We start from the raw sequence: 19,794 nt of genomic DNA, 5'->3' as shown, positions 1-19,794 counted from the left end.
TGTCACTTTCACTTGACTCGGGCATCTTTTCACAGAAAAGGCCGTGGAGGAGCTCAGCACTCAAACGGCAACATAACAAGTGGAGAGGGGCAAGGTTTTTAAAGCTTTGTGAGGTAAAAGCTTCCAATCAACTCTTAGAAATAAGCAAACCAATGCTGTGCGCCGGGAGGTCTGTGCAAGTTTAGTGAGTTTAGACTTTAGAAGGTCTTTTGAAGGTCTTTTGAAAGGCAATTTAAACAAACAGCCAAAGCATCAAGTACAACATATTGTTAATGTTTTGCACTTATTTTACCACAGTCACTGGAGTTTGACCTTGTGTTACCTTTGGCATGCCTAACATTACAGACGAATGCTGCTCTTTGTATTGATTTAATAACTTCTATTTATTTTGTTTATTTTTTTCCCCAGTTGAGATAAGATAAGATAAGATAAGATAAGATAAGATCTTCTTTTTTTCTTTGGTGAAAGATCGTTGTGTCGCGGCCGACATCTTCACTGTTTTGGTCACAGGAGGAGCACTGGTTGATGGGAAATCCGTAGACGATGACCACGGCGGTGGAGCTCTTGCGCTTGGCCACGATGTTCTTGGCCACACAGGTGTAGTTGGCCGTGTCGGACAGACGCGCTTGCTTGATGATCAGGTTGTGGTCCACGGTGATGTAGAAGTTCCTGTCCTCGGCCGGGTTGATGATCTCGTTGTCCTTCAGCCACTCCACCCGCATGACCTTGGAGGATGGAGAAACTGTAGCTGCCCTCTGTCTCCTCTGATCATCTGAAACTGTGCACCGCCTCCTGGGCTTGTCCCCGTCTCAGAGCGTGGTGTCCTGCACTGGTCAGCTCCACCTCGTCCTTCCTCTTCCTCCTGCACAGCTCCCTCCACAGTCTATCACCATCTCCTCGTTGGTCCCTTTGGTTGTTTCCTGTAGCTCCTCTTGTGACGCCTCCTCCGTGCTGCAGGTGTGGGGGCACTTGGAGTAAGATCTTAGAGTAAAATCTTTATCATCTATACAGTTTTCCATCATAGTAGACATTATGTTCACAAAATCTTGGTTAATTTTCATAAACTGTTAAAGAGTGCAGCTTATAACGTTTTTGGCCAAGTCTTGCAGTCGTGCCAAGTCATCATCGACAAATACTGAACCCACATGGAAACATAATGATTCCCTCCCCCACTATATTTAAATAACAGGATTGCTGCCAAAAATACTCGATTAACATTGTGAATTCATTAATGCATTATTTATTATATCTGTGACAATTTCTCAACGATTTCTTGTGTGTGACACTGGCAAAGTCGAATTGTGAAGTAAAAAACAAAACAAAAAAACACGTGATGCTTTTCTGCTTATATGTTAAAATGCGTTGAAAGAGGGAGAGGGGGAGATGAGAGGCGGCGCCACATGACAAACGTGCGGGAATGAGAGGGAATTTTGATATGAGACAGAAATAAAACATCTAGAGAGGAGCTTTGGAGGAAGGGCACTTTTAACAGCTCCGAGTCTGACAGGCTTCCAGGCAAAGTTAAACCCAAGATGTGACAGAGGCGGATCACAGCTACAGCTAACACGGTGTAGCCAGACGTGAGGAACTTGCACATAGAATAATCTGCAAGAGATGGCTTCAGTGCGGCTGGGTGATGGATACGATCTGTCAGTGGGCTGAGCAAATTGGACTGATTACAGTGTTATTGATTTCTTCATTTACATCTTTTTGTTGTTGTTGAGTGATGCAGTTGTGGCCTGTTAGCTTTATTCAGCGTGAAATGGGGAGAAGAGAAATATATTTCAAAGAGATTGTTATAGGATTACTGGTGAAACAATGTTATGATTGGACTAACCCAAAAAAAGTCACACACTCGAATACTTTGTTTGAACCGCCTTTAGCTTTGATTACAGCACACATTCGCTGTGGCATTGTTTCCAAAAGCTCCTGCAATGTCAAGAAATTCAGTGTTGTATGACATTTTCACCAAGACCTAGAGTGCGACCACTGTGCAAAGCCTTCTCCAGCACATCCCAAAGATTCTCAATGGGATCAAGATCTGGACTGTTTGGCGGAAAATCCATGTGTGAGAACGATGCCTCATACACCATAAACCGATCTTCCGCAATCTTTCACGTCTTGGAATATACCAGTGCCATCAGGGAAGAAGAAGTGCATTGATGGATTAACCTGGTCATTCAGGAAGTTCAAGTAAAGATCTCATTCTTTGGGGACATATTGCTGACCTGACAAACTGCAGCAAACTCACCCCATAACAGTTAAGTTTATTATTCAGATCAGATTTTAGTTGACAGCTTATAAAATACAAATGAGTGGGCACAGAGAGTCTGAAAACTCTCTGTGCCCACTGCATGTCTGTTACTCTGTCTGATTTTTGATGAATAGGAGAGTCAGTGAAGTGAAAGTGAACTTTTTATCCTGACACGCCTGACAACTCCTCATGGTGCCGTTGTCCAAAATCTGAGGAATAGCATTTCACTACTTCTTTCACATTACAAGTCGCACAGGTAGTTCTATGCCTAAAGCGGACCTTCCCACTAATCCTTGCTTGGGACTGACATAAACAGCAAACAGTTTTGTATATTATGTTGAGGCTCGACAAGATGAGTATTTTTGCATAATCTTTCCAAAATTGTCTTTTACATGTCTTGTTTTTAATAATACGCCTGAAACATGGTGACATTAAGCAGCTGCGTCTAACAGGATTGGTCTGAAATATTATGTATTTGCATATTTTAACTCTTCAGACCAAACACTTTTTGACTTCGAAATAGTTGCACAATTCTTATACCAACGGATACAGCTTGTTCTGTAGTGTTGACTGTGAAGCCTAATTTAGAAAGGAATAGATCAGAAGTTTGTTTCATTTGAATTCTTCACAATCAAGCACAGAGATCGGTCATTTCTGTTTATTTTTCTCTGTGTGAGCTACATTCCAGTTGAAGATTTTAGGCTTACTGTGATTACAAAGATGCAAATAGAAAGCCAGATGTATTGCCATTAGTTTGATATGGAGTGGAACCTTTGTCAATCACTGCTGTAAAAGCTCATTTTTTGTGCCAGAGAAATTATGGTCAATAAAAATGTCAATCATCAACTCTTTATGGATTTAGAAATAAAGAAAAAAAATCCATATTGAGCAAATGACTTTGACAGGTGTTTTGAAAGTGGTATGTCACAGAAAATATGTTTTAGCTAGATTTAAAATGACATATTTATTCATTACTTAAATGGTATTCTACTACCCCGGACTTTCACAGTTCGTAAATGAGACAGTTGAGGTAGAGCAGCTTTGACATGGCCCTCATACATTTATACTTATACTTTTTTTTTTTGACTACTGTGATAAAAGTTTTTTATTTTATTCACAGTGAGTTGTACACATGGCTGTTTGGTCACAAGGAGCATGTATGGGCAAAAATCAAACCACCTCTATGACTCAAATGGATTGAATTTACATTGTCTACTACTTCGTCTCGTAATATGATTCTGCCTGGCCTTTTACATTTGCTTTTTTCTCCTCAGGGAAATGCATCACAAAGAGCTGGGTGTGTGATGGGGACATAGACTGTGAGGACCGCTCCGATGAGGAGTCATGTGAGTCCGCTGTGTGTAAACCGCCCAAATATCCGTGTGCCAACGACACATCGGTCTGCCTCACCCCCGACAAGATCTGCAATGGCAAAGTGGACTGCCCCGACCGCTCCGATGAGGGACCGATATGCGGTAAGGACTTCTCTGTTTACTTTGAAATGTTACTTTTTCCATTGTACATGCTCACTGAGCTCTTATTATTATTATTAGATCACAGTGAAAGATGTATTTATTGATTGGAAGATCCCTAGTACATCTTTTTTTTTTTTTTTTCATTTTAAACCATTACTAATAATACCCTTTAGCTTTGAAAGAATTACATAATTTTTGTACATTTTGATGATCCATACTACCATATTTTCCATATTATAAGTCACAGTTTTTTTTCATAGTTTGGCTGGAGGTGCGACTTATACTTGGGTGCGACTTATATATGACATTGAAGAAAACACAAAAAGCTAGATGGCCACGGCCACGGCTAGAGGGACGAGTTGGGTGCTTGAACAACGTGCTGCCGGGAGAGGCTTGTCAACGGTGCACCAGGGACTCATATTTTTTTTTCTTCTTCATTATGCATTTTTTGGCCGGTGCGACTTATAGTCCGGAAAATACAGTACTTGCGCACAGAAAAAAAGATGAACATACGTACAAGTCTGTCCAAAAACTGAGATAAATATGAAGTATAAATTACAGTATGAATCATCAGTCTTTTGTTTGGATATTTTAGAATTACTTGCTATATCAAGTGGATGGTTTCTGTACCAGTCAAAGCTCCACATTCCCAAAACGGCAATATACAGCTAAATATTGCCAATGTCAATTTCAAAATAAGGTTTGAAGAAGGTCTATTTTCCAAAGTGTCAGCTATTAGGAGATGGTGAAGGCAGCCAAGTCTGCAACAATACTGTTAGAGGCAATTATAAACTTTATTATTGTCATTTCAACAGAAGATGTCTTTACAGTTCAGTGTAACATTTTGGACACTCACTTTCCAATTACATTAAAAGCTTTCGGTGATGTCAGGGGGCTACCCAAACAGAAGGTCTTTCTAAAAACTAGGATTTTTTTCCTTTTTTTTTTTCCTTTTAGACAGCTTGTGTGTCTCTACATTTCTTCCAAGGTCATAAGCCAAAGCTATATCACCAATTACGACTTGTTCCAACTGTGATTTTTCCAAGTTTCTGCACAAGTCAAAATGTCACCTCCGTCGCGCCACAAACATCTGTCGCCGCCTTATGTACCAAACAACATTATTTGCTAATATTGATCTAAATATAATCCCTCTGACAGAGCCGCTCAGGTCTAAGAAGCTCAGATAAAAAAGGTTTTGACAACTTTGAGGAGTTTACTTGAATCCCTTTGATAGAGCTTCATGCAAAAACGTGTCAACATGGGAATTTATTGCGACTAACAACATTCAAGTTGACCATAGCCGCTCTTCTGAGTACAAACTTTTTATAGCTACCTCAAACCTACGGGGGGCTGACTGTTTGATTCTCCAAAGATATATTTTGGGTGAAGAAGCGCTTTTTAAAGTATCAGAGAGAAGCTAAAGTTGTCAAAAATAATGAGATCCACGGGCTGTTTGGGAGTCCGCGATGCTCTGACTGTGTTTGCTGATTACCGAGGGGAGGAACAGCCAAGCCTGACGCGACTTCAGGAAGAAATAGAACACAAAACTGGAAATCAGTGAGCCAAGCTAAGAAAGTGGACCATTTTTTTTACGGGGTATGCCATATGGAATGAGCGTTGAGTTGGAAAATTAGATTTTAAGAGTAAGTTTAAAATACATTTTTATTGTGAGGGCTGAAAAGCTTAGAGACAGAAGGCAGCAGCTAGTCATATCAAACTCTATTTCAATACTAAGAGATGATTAACCTCTTAACCCCAACCTGAACCGATCACATTTTCTCCAGTTTGGCTTTACCCAAATCTGAAAGCTTATTCAACAAAGCGTCAAAGTAGCAACAAAAACGAAACAAAGCAAAATGTGACAAAAATGCAACAAAAAAGCAATGACAAAAAGACACAAAGAAGCAACAAAAGAGCAAAATGTGACAAAAATGTGGCAAAACCACGACAATTAAAGCAACAACAACAAAAAAAGATTTAAAAAGCAACTAAAAGACGACAAAAATGTGACTAAAATATGGCGCTTCGCAGCAAGCACGAGCCTGGGTTAAAGGAACAGGCCACCTTTTTTACATACTGAGATATGTTCTTACCTGAGCTTACCTGACGAGTTGATGCGTACCTGTCTGGTCTTTGTGCGTGCGCTAAGTCAAGCAAATAGCAAATAGCAAGCAAAAAAAAAGACCACACTAAGTATTCACTAAAGGTCAAATTGAAAAGAGACAGCAAAGTATCTGGGTGTCATTTTTATTTTCCGTCCCCGAAACCTGAAATCCAATCCCGATGGATTGGGGAGAAAAAGAAATACCACGCAGGGTCACATATGCTTGAAATATAAGTATCTCAGTGTGAATATCTGTGTGTAACGTGTAATCATCTTTTCCGATTGCCAGTTCAATCCTAATTTTTCATCAGTGGTTCGCTTTTTGTTTTCGTGCAGCTTGGCTTAAACACATGGTTAAAATGAACGAAATAGCATGTAATTTCTTACCATTGTATACAGTGTTTCTGATTGCTCTGTGATGAATTACAAAAATCGCATGTCATTCCAGTAATCATTATAGACGCTGAATGTGCTAATGTCACTTGAATTTGCTGTGGCATGACTCATGCTTGGCTTTGTGTGCTCCATACACAGAGCTCGTGGCACATTGCACGATTGAGGGTGAGCATAATGTTGTGTGTGATGTAATTCAAAAACTATTTTACGACAATATTAGTTTAAGGTCACTGTGGTCTAAACAAATGTTATTATAACTTGTCAAAGAATGAACCAAACCAACATCTTTTTGTTGTTAATTTATTGGAATATCCTAAAAACTGCCTAAACTGCCTCTACTTTTCTATTTATAGCAGAGTTAAGGCTGAGAGATGCTTTTGAATTCAAATTGTGGCAGTTTGCAAACCACAATGGCTAATTATAAATGTATAAAACTCTCTCATTTAGACACCTGTATAGTTTAAACATATTCAAAAATGTGATACTTGGTTTAGAGGTCAAATTTTCAAGCTTCTCTCAAATGTTAACGCTCCTGAATGAACACTGTGAACTGACTCTGGCACAAAGGCTTTAAATATATTGCTAAACTTAACCTGATATCCCCTTTATTAGTGCTGGCAAAGCAAATTACGCATACCTCTAACTCCCCTTACAGCGCGCAAGGGCAAGCGCAAGTTTGAGCGAATTTGCCATCTCCTCATCTTTATATCCAGCGATGATATAACACGTCCCCGGGGAGCCTTTTCCTCTAAGCTTTCATTCACATTCAGCATCATGGGGCCAGGAGCCGACTGCACATTTCCTCAAAGGCAGAGGGGACAGAGGGGCATGAAGCAATGCTCGGTGATTAAGGTAAACATGAGCATATTTGTCCAGTGGTCCTGAGAGGCACGGCTAAAGCATCTCGTGTGACTATATCCCGACATCTAATCTCCGAAAGTGAAGCAGTGTAAACACAAAGGTTCATTTTCTCCAGCGCCGCTAACCCACTCCCAAGGGTGCCACTATAGGGCTCCTGTGTCTCCGCGTTAGCCGGGCAGAGAAGTGGCTGTATCAAATACAGGAAGGGGACTACTGTGGCTCCAGAACAGGGATGAGAGGAACTATGAGAGGGACAGTTTAATTAATAGGTAGGAGCATAGTGACTATATAATCTGTATTACTTTACATACAGATTAAGATTAACTTTATTATTCAAGGTGGGAAATTTGTCTTGGGGTATCACCTGTGCTGCAGTCAAACTAGAGCACATAAGACGAGCTACAGTACTTACTTCCTTAGGGCTCCTGCGAAGAGTCCCTGCATTGGGCCTACCAGATGAACCAGTTTTTGGAGGCCACCCGCAATGACGTCAGGCCATCGGGTTAGGGGTTTGCCTCGCAGTCGTCTCCAGCCTGCGACCCTTGGGTCAAACTGGATGGCTCTCGTTGGATGGTCAGAAGGAAGGCGGAGGACATGGCCGAACCAGTGGGTCGAAAAGCACTTTGTTGGAAACTGCTGGGGCCACCTAATTTTCTCGATGGTTCTGAGAGCCCTGCTATCAAAGCCATCTATTCTTGCAGCCAGAGTCATGTTTATTTAAGGGCCATTTTTCTGAGACATAAAGCAGAATGGAGAGAGTACCGTTGAAGTACCGGAGCGATAAGGAGTATCGATAAGAGTAGTAGTATCGATATGCGGAGCATCGTCTTTCGTGAGAGATTCTGGTGCATTGGCTAAAAGCACATCCCAACCAATGTCCTATGCATCTGTAAAAGTTGTCAAGTCACAGAAGTCCTGGATAGAGTCGATAATATATATCAGCGTTATTACGTAAGGTTTTGCTCGCCATCTTTTGAATGTACTTTTTCCTTTTGCTGTGGTTTCTATGGAGTATGAATTTCATTGTCAGAACTTTTCTGTGTTGGCTCTGAGTTGTACAGGAGTTGTCCATCTTCAATGAAAGTTCTTGAGTCATCTTTTGTACTCTGTAGTTGAAGTGTCGATTAGTCTCTGAGACTACAGAGTACAGAAGACGACTCAAGAACTTTCATTGAAGATTGTCAGAACTTGTTTCACACTTTGCAAAGGACAATTACTAATGTGAATCCCTGAGTATTGCTTTTCCAGACACTTGAAGACGCTGCACAGTTTCAGAGATTACGATAACGTTCAATAATAAGCAAGGGGGGCGAGGTTTCTTTGAAGGACACAATGACTGTGTGCACATAAGGTCAGAGCTGCTCTTGAACCACCGACCTTTGGGTTTGGGATTACTCACTGAGCCGCTTCTGCACTCTCTCGGCTTAGTTCTGGCTTTACCTTTTGTTCAATATGTTCTCGGCAAGTCATTTCTAGGTTTCCTTGGATGTGTTCTTCACTCAATTCTTGGTTGGTTTTAATTACTTTGAGCTTAGAATCGGCATTTAAGACAGTTGGAGACACTTTTCTACTATGGCACTTAATGTCAAAGCTTTGAGAACCACTGCCTTTGACAATTACCCACTGCCCCGATGGGAGCATGAAAAGGAATCTGCCTGATTTGTCCCCGAGTGGTCCACACACACCCTCTACTTTAAAACCGCAGACTGCACTTCCCTCCCGGTGCGAGGGAGCAGAGCTTTTCCTGACCACCTTGAAAGAGAAGCCGGCAACACTGTCAGATAAGAAAGAGCCAGACTAGTTTTATTTTCAGTGGGATAACTTTGATAGGGGCTTCTAAGAGGAACCACGCGAGGAAGTGAGAGGAAGGGATCAATTTTAATCAAGATAAAAAGTCGGCGGAATTTAGGTGCGCGGTGATAAATGCTTCGAAAGTATATTGCGGTTTGGAGATGCGATGATTATCAAAGGCGCTAATGGCGTTTTGTAATATAAGCTGAAAAGACAAGGTCGAGATTGACAAACACATTTTTCATCCATTTTTTTAACGATTTTCTGTCAAGTTAGGGCAAAATTGAGTCCGCATTGGATATTTGACATAATGTTACCTTGATTATGTGGAATATCTGATAGCAAACTGACTATTGCATTGAAGCTACACATCAAAACAGTCATAATCTGTCTGTCATTTTTGTTATTTAATCTGTACTATAATCGACCTGTGCCAAAACCTGACATGCTTTGTAATGCAGTAACACCAATACCACCTGCAAAAAGTCAATTTAAAATCTACTCATTTCTGTTATGGATCATTACATGAACTAAAAATAGCACAGCGTCGTTTTAAATCCTTGCATTTAACTAACTAAATAAAAGCCATTCATTTTCTTCTTTGACAGCCATGTTTGTGTGAAGGACTTCCTGCTCTTCAGTTCATTAATCATCATTACTACAGAAACACATGGATCATGGGTCGCTTTACAATGAGTAGCTCTGCGTGTTAAGTATGTGATTCTGTGCAGGGCTTTTGACCAAAGCTTGCACAAGTGAACACATCAATTAGTTAAGTGGAGAGGCATTCACGGCCCATCTCTGAATGGAAGTTTGAATAGAAACAATGCCAGTTTCTAATTTAAAGGCGCTTTACCTGATTTTTTTTTTTTTTTTTTAGTGAGTTCATTTTTTGTCGTCCCTTAGCATAATTGTAAACTCAGACATTTGTGTGGAAAAAAAAACAGTGCATCTAATTATAAAGCATTTGCATCAATTCCACGAACTTGCAGGCTAGTTTATTGCATTTTGTGAAAGTGACCCTGCAAGTTGTGAAATGTGCTCATAAACCCGTCTTTGTGAAGTATTAGGACGCTGCAAATATGTTAGGAAAGCTAGGAATGAATTTGGACACCACTGACATTTTAATTTTGTGGCTCAGATTCTCAGAACTCAGATCTGCTTCAAGCTGGGCCTGATTGTTGTTGATAAACCTGAGTGTGTTTGGAGTCGGTATCTTTTTTCAGTTTGTGAAATAATTAGGTTTTAGGTGTCAGCTCAAAATCCTGGCTTTTGCAAAATGTACAATCAGGTATAGCTCCTTTAACAACTATACAACATAATATAATGTACATTTCATACATATCTAAAAATCCCACATTTTTTAAAGCTAAATCACAAAAGAGCCCTGTTAACTCTCCCCTCTCTCCTCTTCCCTCAGACCTGTGCTTGGTCGCTCGCGGCGGCTGCAGTCACCAGTGCACAGTCGCCCCGGGGAAAGGCGTGGTGTGTTCATGTCCCCCGGGTCTCCACTTGGACTCCTCCAACAGGACGTGTGAGCTGGTCGACTACTGCAGCCGCCACCTCAAGTGCAGCCAGGTGTGCCAGCAGTACAAGACTCAAGTCAAGTGTTCCTGCTACCCTGGCTGGACCCTGGACGCGGATGGAGACACCTGCCACAGCAACGGTAAGAACTGACCTGGAGAGCACTTTTATGAGGTAAAGACGGTGAAGACTTTGTGATTCTACTGATCTTTCTTGCTGTTTTCCTCATGTTCTGTGAGCTTGTGAGATTTTTTTTTATTTTTTATGTAGAATTGGGCTCACTACTTTGCATGATTCCAAGAAGATCCCAAGTTTGATTCCCTGGTCACATGGGTTCTCTGTACGTGTTTGTTTTGAGTGACCTGATCAACCTTGAACTTGCACAGTAGGTTAGTACTTCCTGGTTTAGGTTGCTGACTGTATCTTGCTCCAAAGTCGAAGATGGTTTGTTTAAAGGAATAGGCCACCGTTTTTACATACTAAGATATGTTCTTAGCTCACTTTAGTCGAGTTAATATATCCCCGTCTGGTCTTTGTCCGCGCGCTCTGTCACGCAAATGGAGCACATACGCAGCCTCTCCCACATGTCACATAGCTCCAAAAAAGCTCACGATAGAAGCTACCAAGCTCTTCCACGTGTTCCCTATTTAAATAAAGTTACGTGAAGTGTTTTCATGAAAAGTATATTTACCCAGAAATGTAGCATGTCGATTTTATAAGCAAATAAAAAGGGGGACTATATTGTTTGTTTGTTTGTTTGTTTGTTAACTTTATTGTCCCCGTAGGGAAATTTGTTCTCTGCATTTAACCCATCCTTCGATGCCGCTGGGGCAACTCGTAAGGAGCAGTGGTCGACGGCAGTGCCGCGCCCGGGGACCCATCTCCATGACGTGGAGTCCGCGTAGTAACTCCTAAAGACTTCCCCCGCTCACTTCCGTCAATAACCTTTAGGAGTTACTGCGCGGACGTTTTGCTCCTCGTATCATTACGCCTCACAATATAGTCCCCCTTTTTATTTGCTTATAAAATCGACATGCTACATTTCTGGGTAAAAATACTTCGCATGAAAACACTTCACGTAACTTTATTTAAATAGGGAACACGTGGAAGAGCTTGGTAGCTTCTATCGTGAGCTTTTTTGGAGCTATAGGACATGTGGGAGAGGCTGCGTATGTGCTCCGTTTGCCTGGCAGAGCGCACGGACAAAGACCAGACGGGGATATATTAACACGTCTAAAGTGAGGTAAGAGCATATCTTAGTATGTAAAAACGGTGGCCTATTCCTTTAAGTCCCACTGCGCTTCAGTCGCCTCATCTTCTTCATGGGTTTGCCTGATTGGTCAAATGAACAATGGGTCAAATGCAGAGGACACATTTCCCAAATAGAGAACTTAAACATGGTCAAATTGTACTATTTTTCAATGACAGCCCAAATTCAGCACTGCAGAAATATTACCACTGTAGCACTCCTGCATGTACTTTGCAAACTGCTGTAATTTTTCTCTCGTCGCATCATAAAGCATAACCTTCAAGTGTGGCTCATTAATGCGCTCCGCGAAGGAAGGAAACAGAATCAAGTCAAAAAGGCGGATTGCGTTAGTGTCTCGAGACGCCTGAAAAGTGAGGGCGTAGTCAGAGGAATAGTAATAAATGGTGATTTAAGGTGGTGCCAGGTCAGATCCGATCAGGCTCACATCTGAGCGTCTGCCGGCCATGATGCTGTCGACTCCGGTTTAGACTGACTCTGAGTGAAGGAAGCTTTCCAACCCACCCGGTTTCATCTTTCAGGAGATCTACTTTTTTTTTCTATTTATTTATTTTTGCTAGACTGGCGTAAATGTCTCAGATGATTTTGTTTATTTTGACAAGAGAACATGCAGAGGTGGGTTTTAATGAGTTGCATTACATGACAGTAAATTCAGTCGACTAACTTTGTGAATAAATACAAGTTCTTGGAATTATTTTTATTTCAACACAACTCTCCCCCATGTACTCAAGTAGTATTATTTTGAACAGTAACACTTTACATTACGGGCCGGTAAGTCCTTGGTACTTACAGAGGTAATTCTAGGTATTTATTGTGGTACTTACAATGGTACTTATGGTGGTACTTGAAGTGGTACTTACGGTGGTACTTGCAGTGGTACTTATGGTGGTACTTACAGTGGTACTTACGGTGGTACTTATGGTGGTACTTGCAGTGGTACTTACGGTGGTGCTTACAGTGGTGCTTAAAATGATAATATGGTGGTACTTACAGTGGTAATTCTAGGTACGTATTGTGGTACTTACAGTGGTAAATACTAGTAATAATAGTGGTGCTTCTAGGTACTTAGGTGGTACTTAAAGGATACTATAGTGAGAATTACAAGATACGGTGGTAACTCTTAGTAATGAAGGTTGTACTTCTTGTTTTCCCTAATGCTGATTTATGTTGTTTTATAGTCACAAAATCCTAGAAATTACTTCTGTATGTAGAAGTACTACATTTACTACCTATGAATTGCTGCTGTAGTATCCTTGAATTACCAATAAGTACCATAGATGTCACTGTAACTACTGGAAACTATCACTTAAAGTACCAAAGTAAATAGAAGTACAACCTTCATTACTAAGAGCAGACTCTGTGTCTCTCTAACCCTAATCCTAACCCTAATTACTAGTAATTACCACTTTTAGTACCACAATAAGAACCTAGAATTACCACTGTAAGTACCACTGTAAGTACCACAATAAGTACCACTGTCATTACTAGTAATTACCACTGTAAGTACCACGGATTTACCGGCCCGTAATGTAAAGTGTTACCTCCACGTATCTATGCTACATTTTAAGCCTCATGGTTTCCTCACGTTTTCAAGTCGTAAAAGTATTGTTTATGTTTTCTGTGTCTGATTATCATTATTATTTTTGTAACAATATGTGAGCATTTCTCTGAGTGACAACTTTTTTGCATCTACTTGAATAATATTGGAGGTAACAAGACATTAACAGAGTAGTGCACTTTGTCGACTCTGCACAGCACTGGCAAAAACCTATTTGATGAGACTGCAGCCACAAACTCGGTAGTAACTCACGCACATGCTGTTGTCACATGCAGATTTATGAACCTCGTTTTCATTACTCGCTTCTCTATTTCGCCCTGAGATTGATAGCAGTTGCTCCTCTAATCTTACATTAAGCAAGAAAGAGAGCTCGACGGTTATTTTCTCTCAGAACACATCACAATTTTTCAGCTTCGTCGTAAATCAAAATTCTCACACAAACATCCCAATTTAGTCGGGAAATATTGAATCTTGCTCACAGCCTCTTTCACTTGGTATTCACTCTTCTTTCAATGGAAAACGTAATCGGAAAAAACTTGCACAACAAACATTTCAGTTTCCGCAGCGGTGTCATTGCAGCAAGGACACCATTTTAATTACATTTAGTCTCCACTGTATTATTAAGCTGCTTTGTTAGCACAGGGAAGATAAGCTGAGCTAATTTAGAGAGTTGAATAAGTGTGAGTACTAGTTTGTTTTAGACATACTGTGTATCCGGAAAGTATGTTACAGCCTCATTACATTTTCATTTTTCCCATGAATCTACATACAATACCCCATTATGACAAAGTTAATAGAACTTTATTTGGAAAGTCACACACCTGTCAATATAAGGTTCCACAGTTGACAGTGCACGTCAAAGCAGAAACTGAGCCTTGAAGTCAAAGGAAGTGAGAGCTCTGAGACAGGTTTGTATCGAGGCACAGATCTGGGGAAGGGTGCAGAAAGAGCATGGCCTCCATCATTCATAAATGGAAGAAGTTCAGCACCACCAGGACCCTTCCTAGAGCTGGCCACCCGTCCAAACTGAGCAATCAGCGGAGACGGGCCTGGGAATGGGAGAACCTTATAGATGGACAACCATCTCCGCAGCTCTCATAAAGGCCTGATGGGTACAGTGCTGACCAAATCCCTTCTCCCCCGATTGCTTTGTTTGGACGAGCAGCCAGCTCTAGGAAGAGTCCAAGAGTCCTGGTGGTTTTGAACTTCATGCATTTACGAATGATGGAGGCCACTGTGCTCTTCGGGACCTTCAATGCTGCAACAACTTATCCTAGATCTGTGCCTCAATATGATCGTGTTTCGGAGATCGGCAGATAGTTCCTTTGACTTCAGGGCTTAATTTTTGGCATAGGTGAAATTACAGTCTTTATTTCATTTATGATAGAATGATGAAATGATCTGTTGTCAAAATGTTCAAACCTTCACTGAAATTGAATGGACTGATCAAAAAATATTTGAGCGTAATAGTCTGAAAAACAATCGATAATCATAATAATCATCATTGTTTCCTGGGTAAGATGTCATTATAAACAAGTGAAGATATTTGCAAAAACAGAAGTGCCATTGGTAAGCTTGAACATTTCTCTTTACATAGCAGTGCATTTCATTACGAAATTTGTTTCTGTGCCATAAGAATATAAAGTCATTTGCTCTCAATTAAATTCACACAACTTTATTTTCATATGCGACACGTGTCAAGAACAGTAACAAATATTGTTGGCCTACATATAAAACATTGAACTAAGCTATCCTTATTCAAGGTTACTGTCGAAGCATACAGATACACAGGACACAATTTAAAGACCCAATGCCCCATTAATTCCTGCTTTAGTGTACCATAAAACCTTAGTTAATTGCGCACACTTTTAAAAGATGTACCCTTTACAGCCAAGTACTAATCTTAAAGTAACTGCTCTTTATTTGTGACTATTTACGCACACCTAAATAAGCCGACAAAACTATCAATATCCGACTGACCTGCCCCACTATACCTTATCTCACATTTACAATCCACTACTCACCCAGCTCCAGCTTCAGATGTAAAGCATACAAGGCTAATGGCCCATTTCGACAGGACAGGACCAGCCGGAGCGCCTCCTTAGAATGAGTGGTCAAAACTTTGTAGGTACATTTCTCAGAACTCAGACTCACACAGAAGGAACTCCTTGACATAGAAGGAACCTTATAATTGTGAGATCAATAAAGGCTTATCTTATCTTAATTCTGGGTGAAAGAGCTCTAAACCAAGACCGCTTAGGCCCTGATGTGGTTTGCTTTTGTTTCGGCTTGTGGAAAGAGACACAGCATGTGGTTACAATGTGATTAGATGAGGAAATGCACTGTCTTTTGTCAAAACACCAAGTGCTCAGTGCTCACCTGTTTTGGTGTTTCGTGAGAATGGCAACTGAGCTACTATGATTAGCAAAACAAAGCTAGCTTAACAGCTGTTTCTTGGTACTTGTTTTGAGAAAAAAAAAACAATGCATCTCTTGTTTGGGACCATTTACACCGCATCTACTTAAATATATTGTATTGCATCATAAGTTCAGGGTTACCAGGTCTGGGCAGCCAAACCCGCCCAAAAATATCTGAAAAAACGCGGAAAACCCGTAGACATAAGGTGCGGCTGGAATTTTCAATATTGTTTACCAGTTAACAGAGTCCATGTGGTCCTTCGATGATGAGAAACCGCCCCATCTCCCTCCCTTATTGAAAAAGCAGCTCACAGAGCCTTGGATTTGAGATTTTGTCATTCTAAATAGTGATTTTGATTTAGAAATAAAATCAATTCTGGCAACCCTGCATAGTTAAAGTTGTTAAAATGTAGTACAGAGGGGCAAATAGGTGAAATTAACATAAACAATTTAGAAAAAAGCAGGAATTTGTTCTCGCTCTGCATTAACTGATATGAACGTAGCCCCACAGCGTCTCCTGTCAGTCATTTCAAAAGCGGACTAGAGCGGTTCATCCTAAAGGCACAAACCAGGAGGGAAAGCCCTCCCCCAATCGAACTGGTTTTAAAGGAATAGGCCACTGTTTTTACATACTGAGACATGTTCTTTCCTTAGCTTAAACGAGTTCATTTGTACCTGTCTGGTCTTTATGCGTGCCCTCAGTCACGAGAGGAGGAGAGGCTAAATGCTAACGCTGTCTGTGCTGTGTTTATGTAACTGAAGGCACGCGTAAAGACCAGACAGGTACATATTAACTCGTTTAAGCTAAGGTAAGAACATATCTCAGTATGTAAAAAAGGTGGCCTGTTCCTTTAAGTCACTCACACTGCTCCGCTCGTGTCGTAATCGAGCTTATGTGACTCCGGGCACGGCTTGCCTGTTTATGTAAACAATCCGTTTGTTACCTGGGTGTCTCAGAACATTCATTGCTCTACTCACCTTTGAAAAGAACTGCTTCAATTTAATGTATGTCTTCTTATTACAAGGCGTGTTATCGAAATATTGTGTAGTGTGGTCATAATACCATATAGTGACCGTGCACTTACACAGCTATAAAAGACAAATCGGTCCAATATTGCCACACAAACAGCCCTCCAGCAACCGCAGCCTTTACCAAACCATGTACATTACTTACTTCAGACTTCCCTTTTAGCCATGACTGACACAGTATAAAAAAATAATAATGTGTTTTTCTCTCTCTCTCCCTTTTTTTTCCTTCTCCAGATCCCTTTGAGGCATTTATCATTTTCTCCATCCGCCACGAGATAAGACGGATAGACCTTCACAAGCGCGACTACAGCCTGCTGGTGCCTGGCCTCAGGAACACCATTGCCCTGGACTTCCACCTTAACCACAGCCTGCTTTACTGGACAGACGTGGTGGAGGATAAAATCTACAGAGGACGCCTATCCGAGTCTGGTGGTATGTAAACAGTCCCCTATACAGAGGAAATGCCAGCTTTGTAGACGGGCATTTTTTGATGTGTTGGTAAGCCAGATAGTTTTGTATTAGCAGATGTGCTAGGTCCCTGGTGTTCTACTGATTCATTCAAATTATTAATATAAATATAACAATAATTAAAAAAAGATAATCACATTTTCAGGTTCTGCACTTGTGGAGTGACAATAGTTGAATGCTCTCAAGCCGTCACCTGTGCTTGTACTGTACTAGATTGTTTTAGTGTTGAGGATGTTTCACCTCACCACCTCAATGGCCTTTTAGCAACAGGCTGCTGCATAGACCTCACAGGGATGAGTCTACCTTATAGGTATTTTTAGAATAAAGATTGGTGCCACCAATTACAATTGAAACCTCTCCGTGATAGATCTGTCTAAATTAAGCCTGTAGCTTAAAGATCATTAGTTGCTGACTAAGCCTCACAGACAATTACTTGTTTGCACATCTACCTCACTCTTTCATTCACTGCACATTTCCTATTTGCTTCCCCTGAGTTAATTTCTCCATTATGAGATCATTTAAATCTTATATTACCTTTTAAATGTTGTTTGTCCACTGTGATGCCACTGTATCATGTTGTCTTGCTGTAGATGTAAATGACCTGTTTTATCCAACTGCATTATGCCATATACTGTTTTTATATAGAGTAATTAGTGCAGTATTTATAGCATTGGACCGGAAAGTTGCTGGTTTGTATCTTACCTGTAGTCTGTGTAGTATTAGAATATTAACTAAAGGTACAGTACTTTATTTCATGGCAATTATCATAATCTTATCACAGTAGACTCTAAATTACCAGGAAATTGGTTAGTATGTTTTTGGTAATAATGGAAACAAATAAATAGGTCTGTGCTATTTCTATCCTACTTCCATTTTATACCTGTGCTGTGATCTTGTGGTAGAATTAGTGACTTTTTTTTCCCATTTTCTTCCACTCTCAATGCACAATTCTGATCCACCCCATCGATATTTTCTCCCTTAAAGTCTATCTGCAGCTAAGTTAAATGCTGGAGCTGCTTCTGTGCATTATCAAAACCTCCATAAAGTAATGAATCAAAAACTTTGGTGTCGTGTATGTTCTGCAGGTGGCAGCGTGTTCACTGTGTTCTGGGGCCTTTTATTTTGCTCCATGGAGTTGTAGAAATAGCCTTTTTAGCGGCTGCACCTATTTCACTCCTTTGTAAGGCGCGCATAAAAGCCACACCATCTGAGAATTATTGTAAACATCAGGATTGTATATAAAGCTGGGAAAAGCATATTACCATACCAGATCCCCCAGTAGGAATCAGTCTTTGTATTTATACGTAAGTCGTTTTTTGCATTGCTTTCCCAGGCATACTGGGACAGCAGTAGACAAGCATTCACAGTACTTTATGTTAACTTTCATCTTCTTGCAGTAACTGTACTTTTGCACACGGGCTTTAAATTCTATCCTCCCCCTTTTGTTTCCAGGTGTGACGGGGATTGAGGTGGTTGTGCAGCACGGTCTGGCCACCCCCGAGGGCCTGGCTGTGGACTGGATCACAGGGAAGCTCTACTGGATCGACAGTAACTTGGACCAGATCGAAGTGGCCAAACTGAACGGAGAGATGCGCACGACACTCATCGCAGGGGGCATGGAGCACCCGCGGGCCATCGCTCTAGACCCGGGACAGGGGTATGAGCCACACATAAATGTTGCAATGCATATGTTATCTCATCCTATAGCAAAGTTTTTCAAAAGGTAATCTGGACTTGGTTGTTCAGAAGACGCTTTGCCTCTCATCCAAGAAACTTTTAATATTCCTCTGGTCTGGAAACTGCTCTGAATTCTAAAGTCCCGAATTTGAGTGAGATTCAGGGTTGTTGGGTCACTCACAGCTCAGTTAAGGCCCTGTTGTTGTTGTGAATTGGATCAGTATTGGCAGGTGTATGTGAGAGGCCATTGAATCTTAACCTGAAAGATTCTGTTTCATCACAAAGAATGAGCCTCTTTCACTCCTCTCTCAAACCAGCTCGTCTCTTTGGCTAAAATTCTAACCTCACTGTTGCAGCCTAGTTTATTCTACAAAGAGAGGGAACTCCTGGTGTGATTTTGGGCTATACACAAACAACTCGATTTGATTTGAAACAAGTTCAAGAGTGGCCAACACCAAAATGAGCAGGCAAGTACGTCTTCTAAAATTAAGTGACTGAAGTGAAGACTTATTGGATGTTGAATGAGCGGTCAAGTGAAAAACACCAAGTAAGTAAGTGCTTTATTTGTCATTGGCGAACCCGTACAACGGAATTGTGTTTGGGTGTTAGTCCTGACTGAGCAGCGCCACCACTGTCAGCTCCATCTTCTTCTTCCCCTTCCACCTGCGCACCTCCCTCCGCTCCACAGCAATCTTACACCATCTTCTGGGAAGAGCTTAGCAGTTAGTCTGTTATATTCTATACTAGCTGAGACCCGGCCTTCGGCCGGGCCTCGCTAGTCTCCACATTTGATATTCAGAGATTGTGAGTGACTACAAAGAAATGTCCAACCCGTCACACAGTTCAGCTGTAGGCCAGTGGTTCCCAACCCATTCCAAAAACTATGGCCACTACAAATGAGTAAAAGAATGAAGGCTCAAAAAAATTTCAAACAAACTGCAATTGGAGTGTTTGATGCACCCGTGCTCCTTTC

At 41.0% G+C, this 19,794-nt stretch overlaps 1 protein-coding gene across 12 annotated transcripts in view; it reads left to right on the top strand.

Annotated features, from left to right (window-relative positions):
- lrp1bb (low density lipoprotein receptor-related protein 1Bb) overlaps positions 1-19,794 on the top strand; it is a 451,054-nt gene that overhangs the window by 256,334 nt on the left and 174,926 nt on the right. For all 12 annotated transcript variants that reach the window (XM_079563322.1, XM_079563321.1, XM_079563329.1 and 9 more), the window contains 4 exons: positions 3,529-3,729; positions 10,302-10,547; positions 16,911-17,108; positions 18,597-18,801. In XM_079563322.1, the coding sequence (XP_079419448.1) occupies positions 3,529-3,729; positions 10,302-10,547; positions 16,911-17,108; positions 18,597-18,801 (850 nt within the window). The remainder of the gene's footprint in view (positions 1-3,528; positions 3,730-10,301; positions 10,548-16,910; positions 17,109-18,596; positions 18,802-19,794) is intronic.

Source organism: Gobius niger, assembly GCF_951799975.1.
Source record: "Gobius niger genome assembly, chromosome: 9".
In the NCBI taxonomy this organism is placed as follows: domain Eukaryota; kingdom Metazoa; phylum Chordata; class Actinopteri; order Gobiiformes; family Gobiidae; genus Gobius; species Gobius niger.
This window is presented reverse-complemented; position numbering and strand designations above follow the sequence as displayed.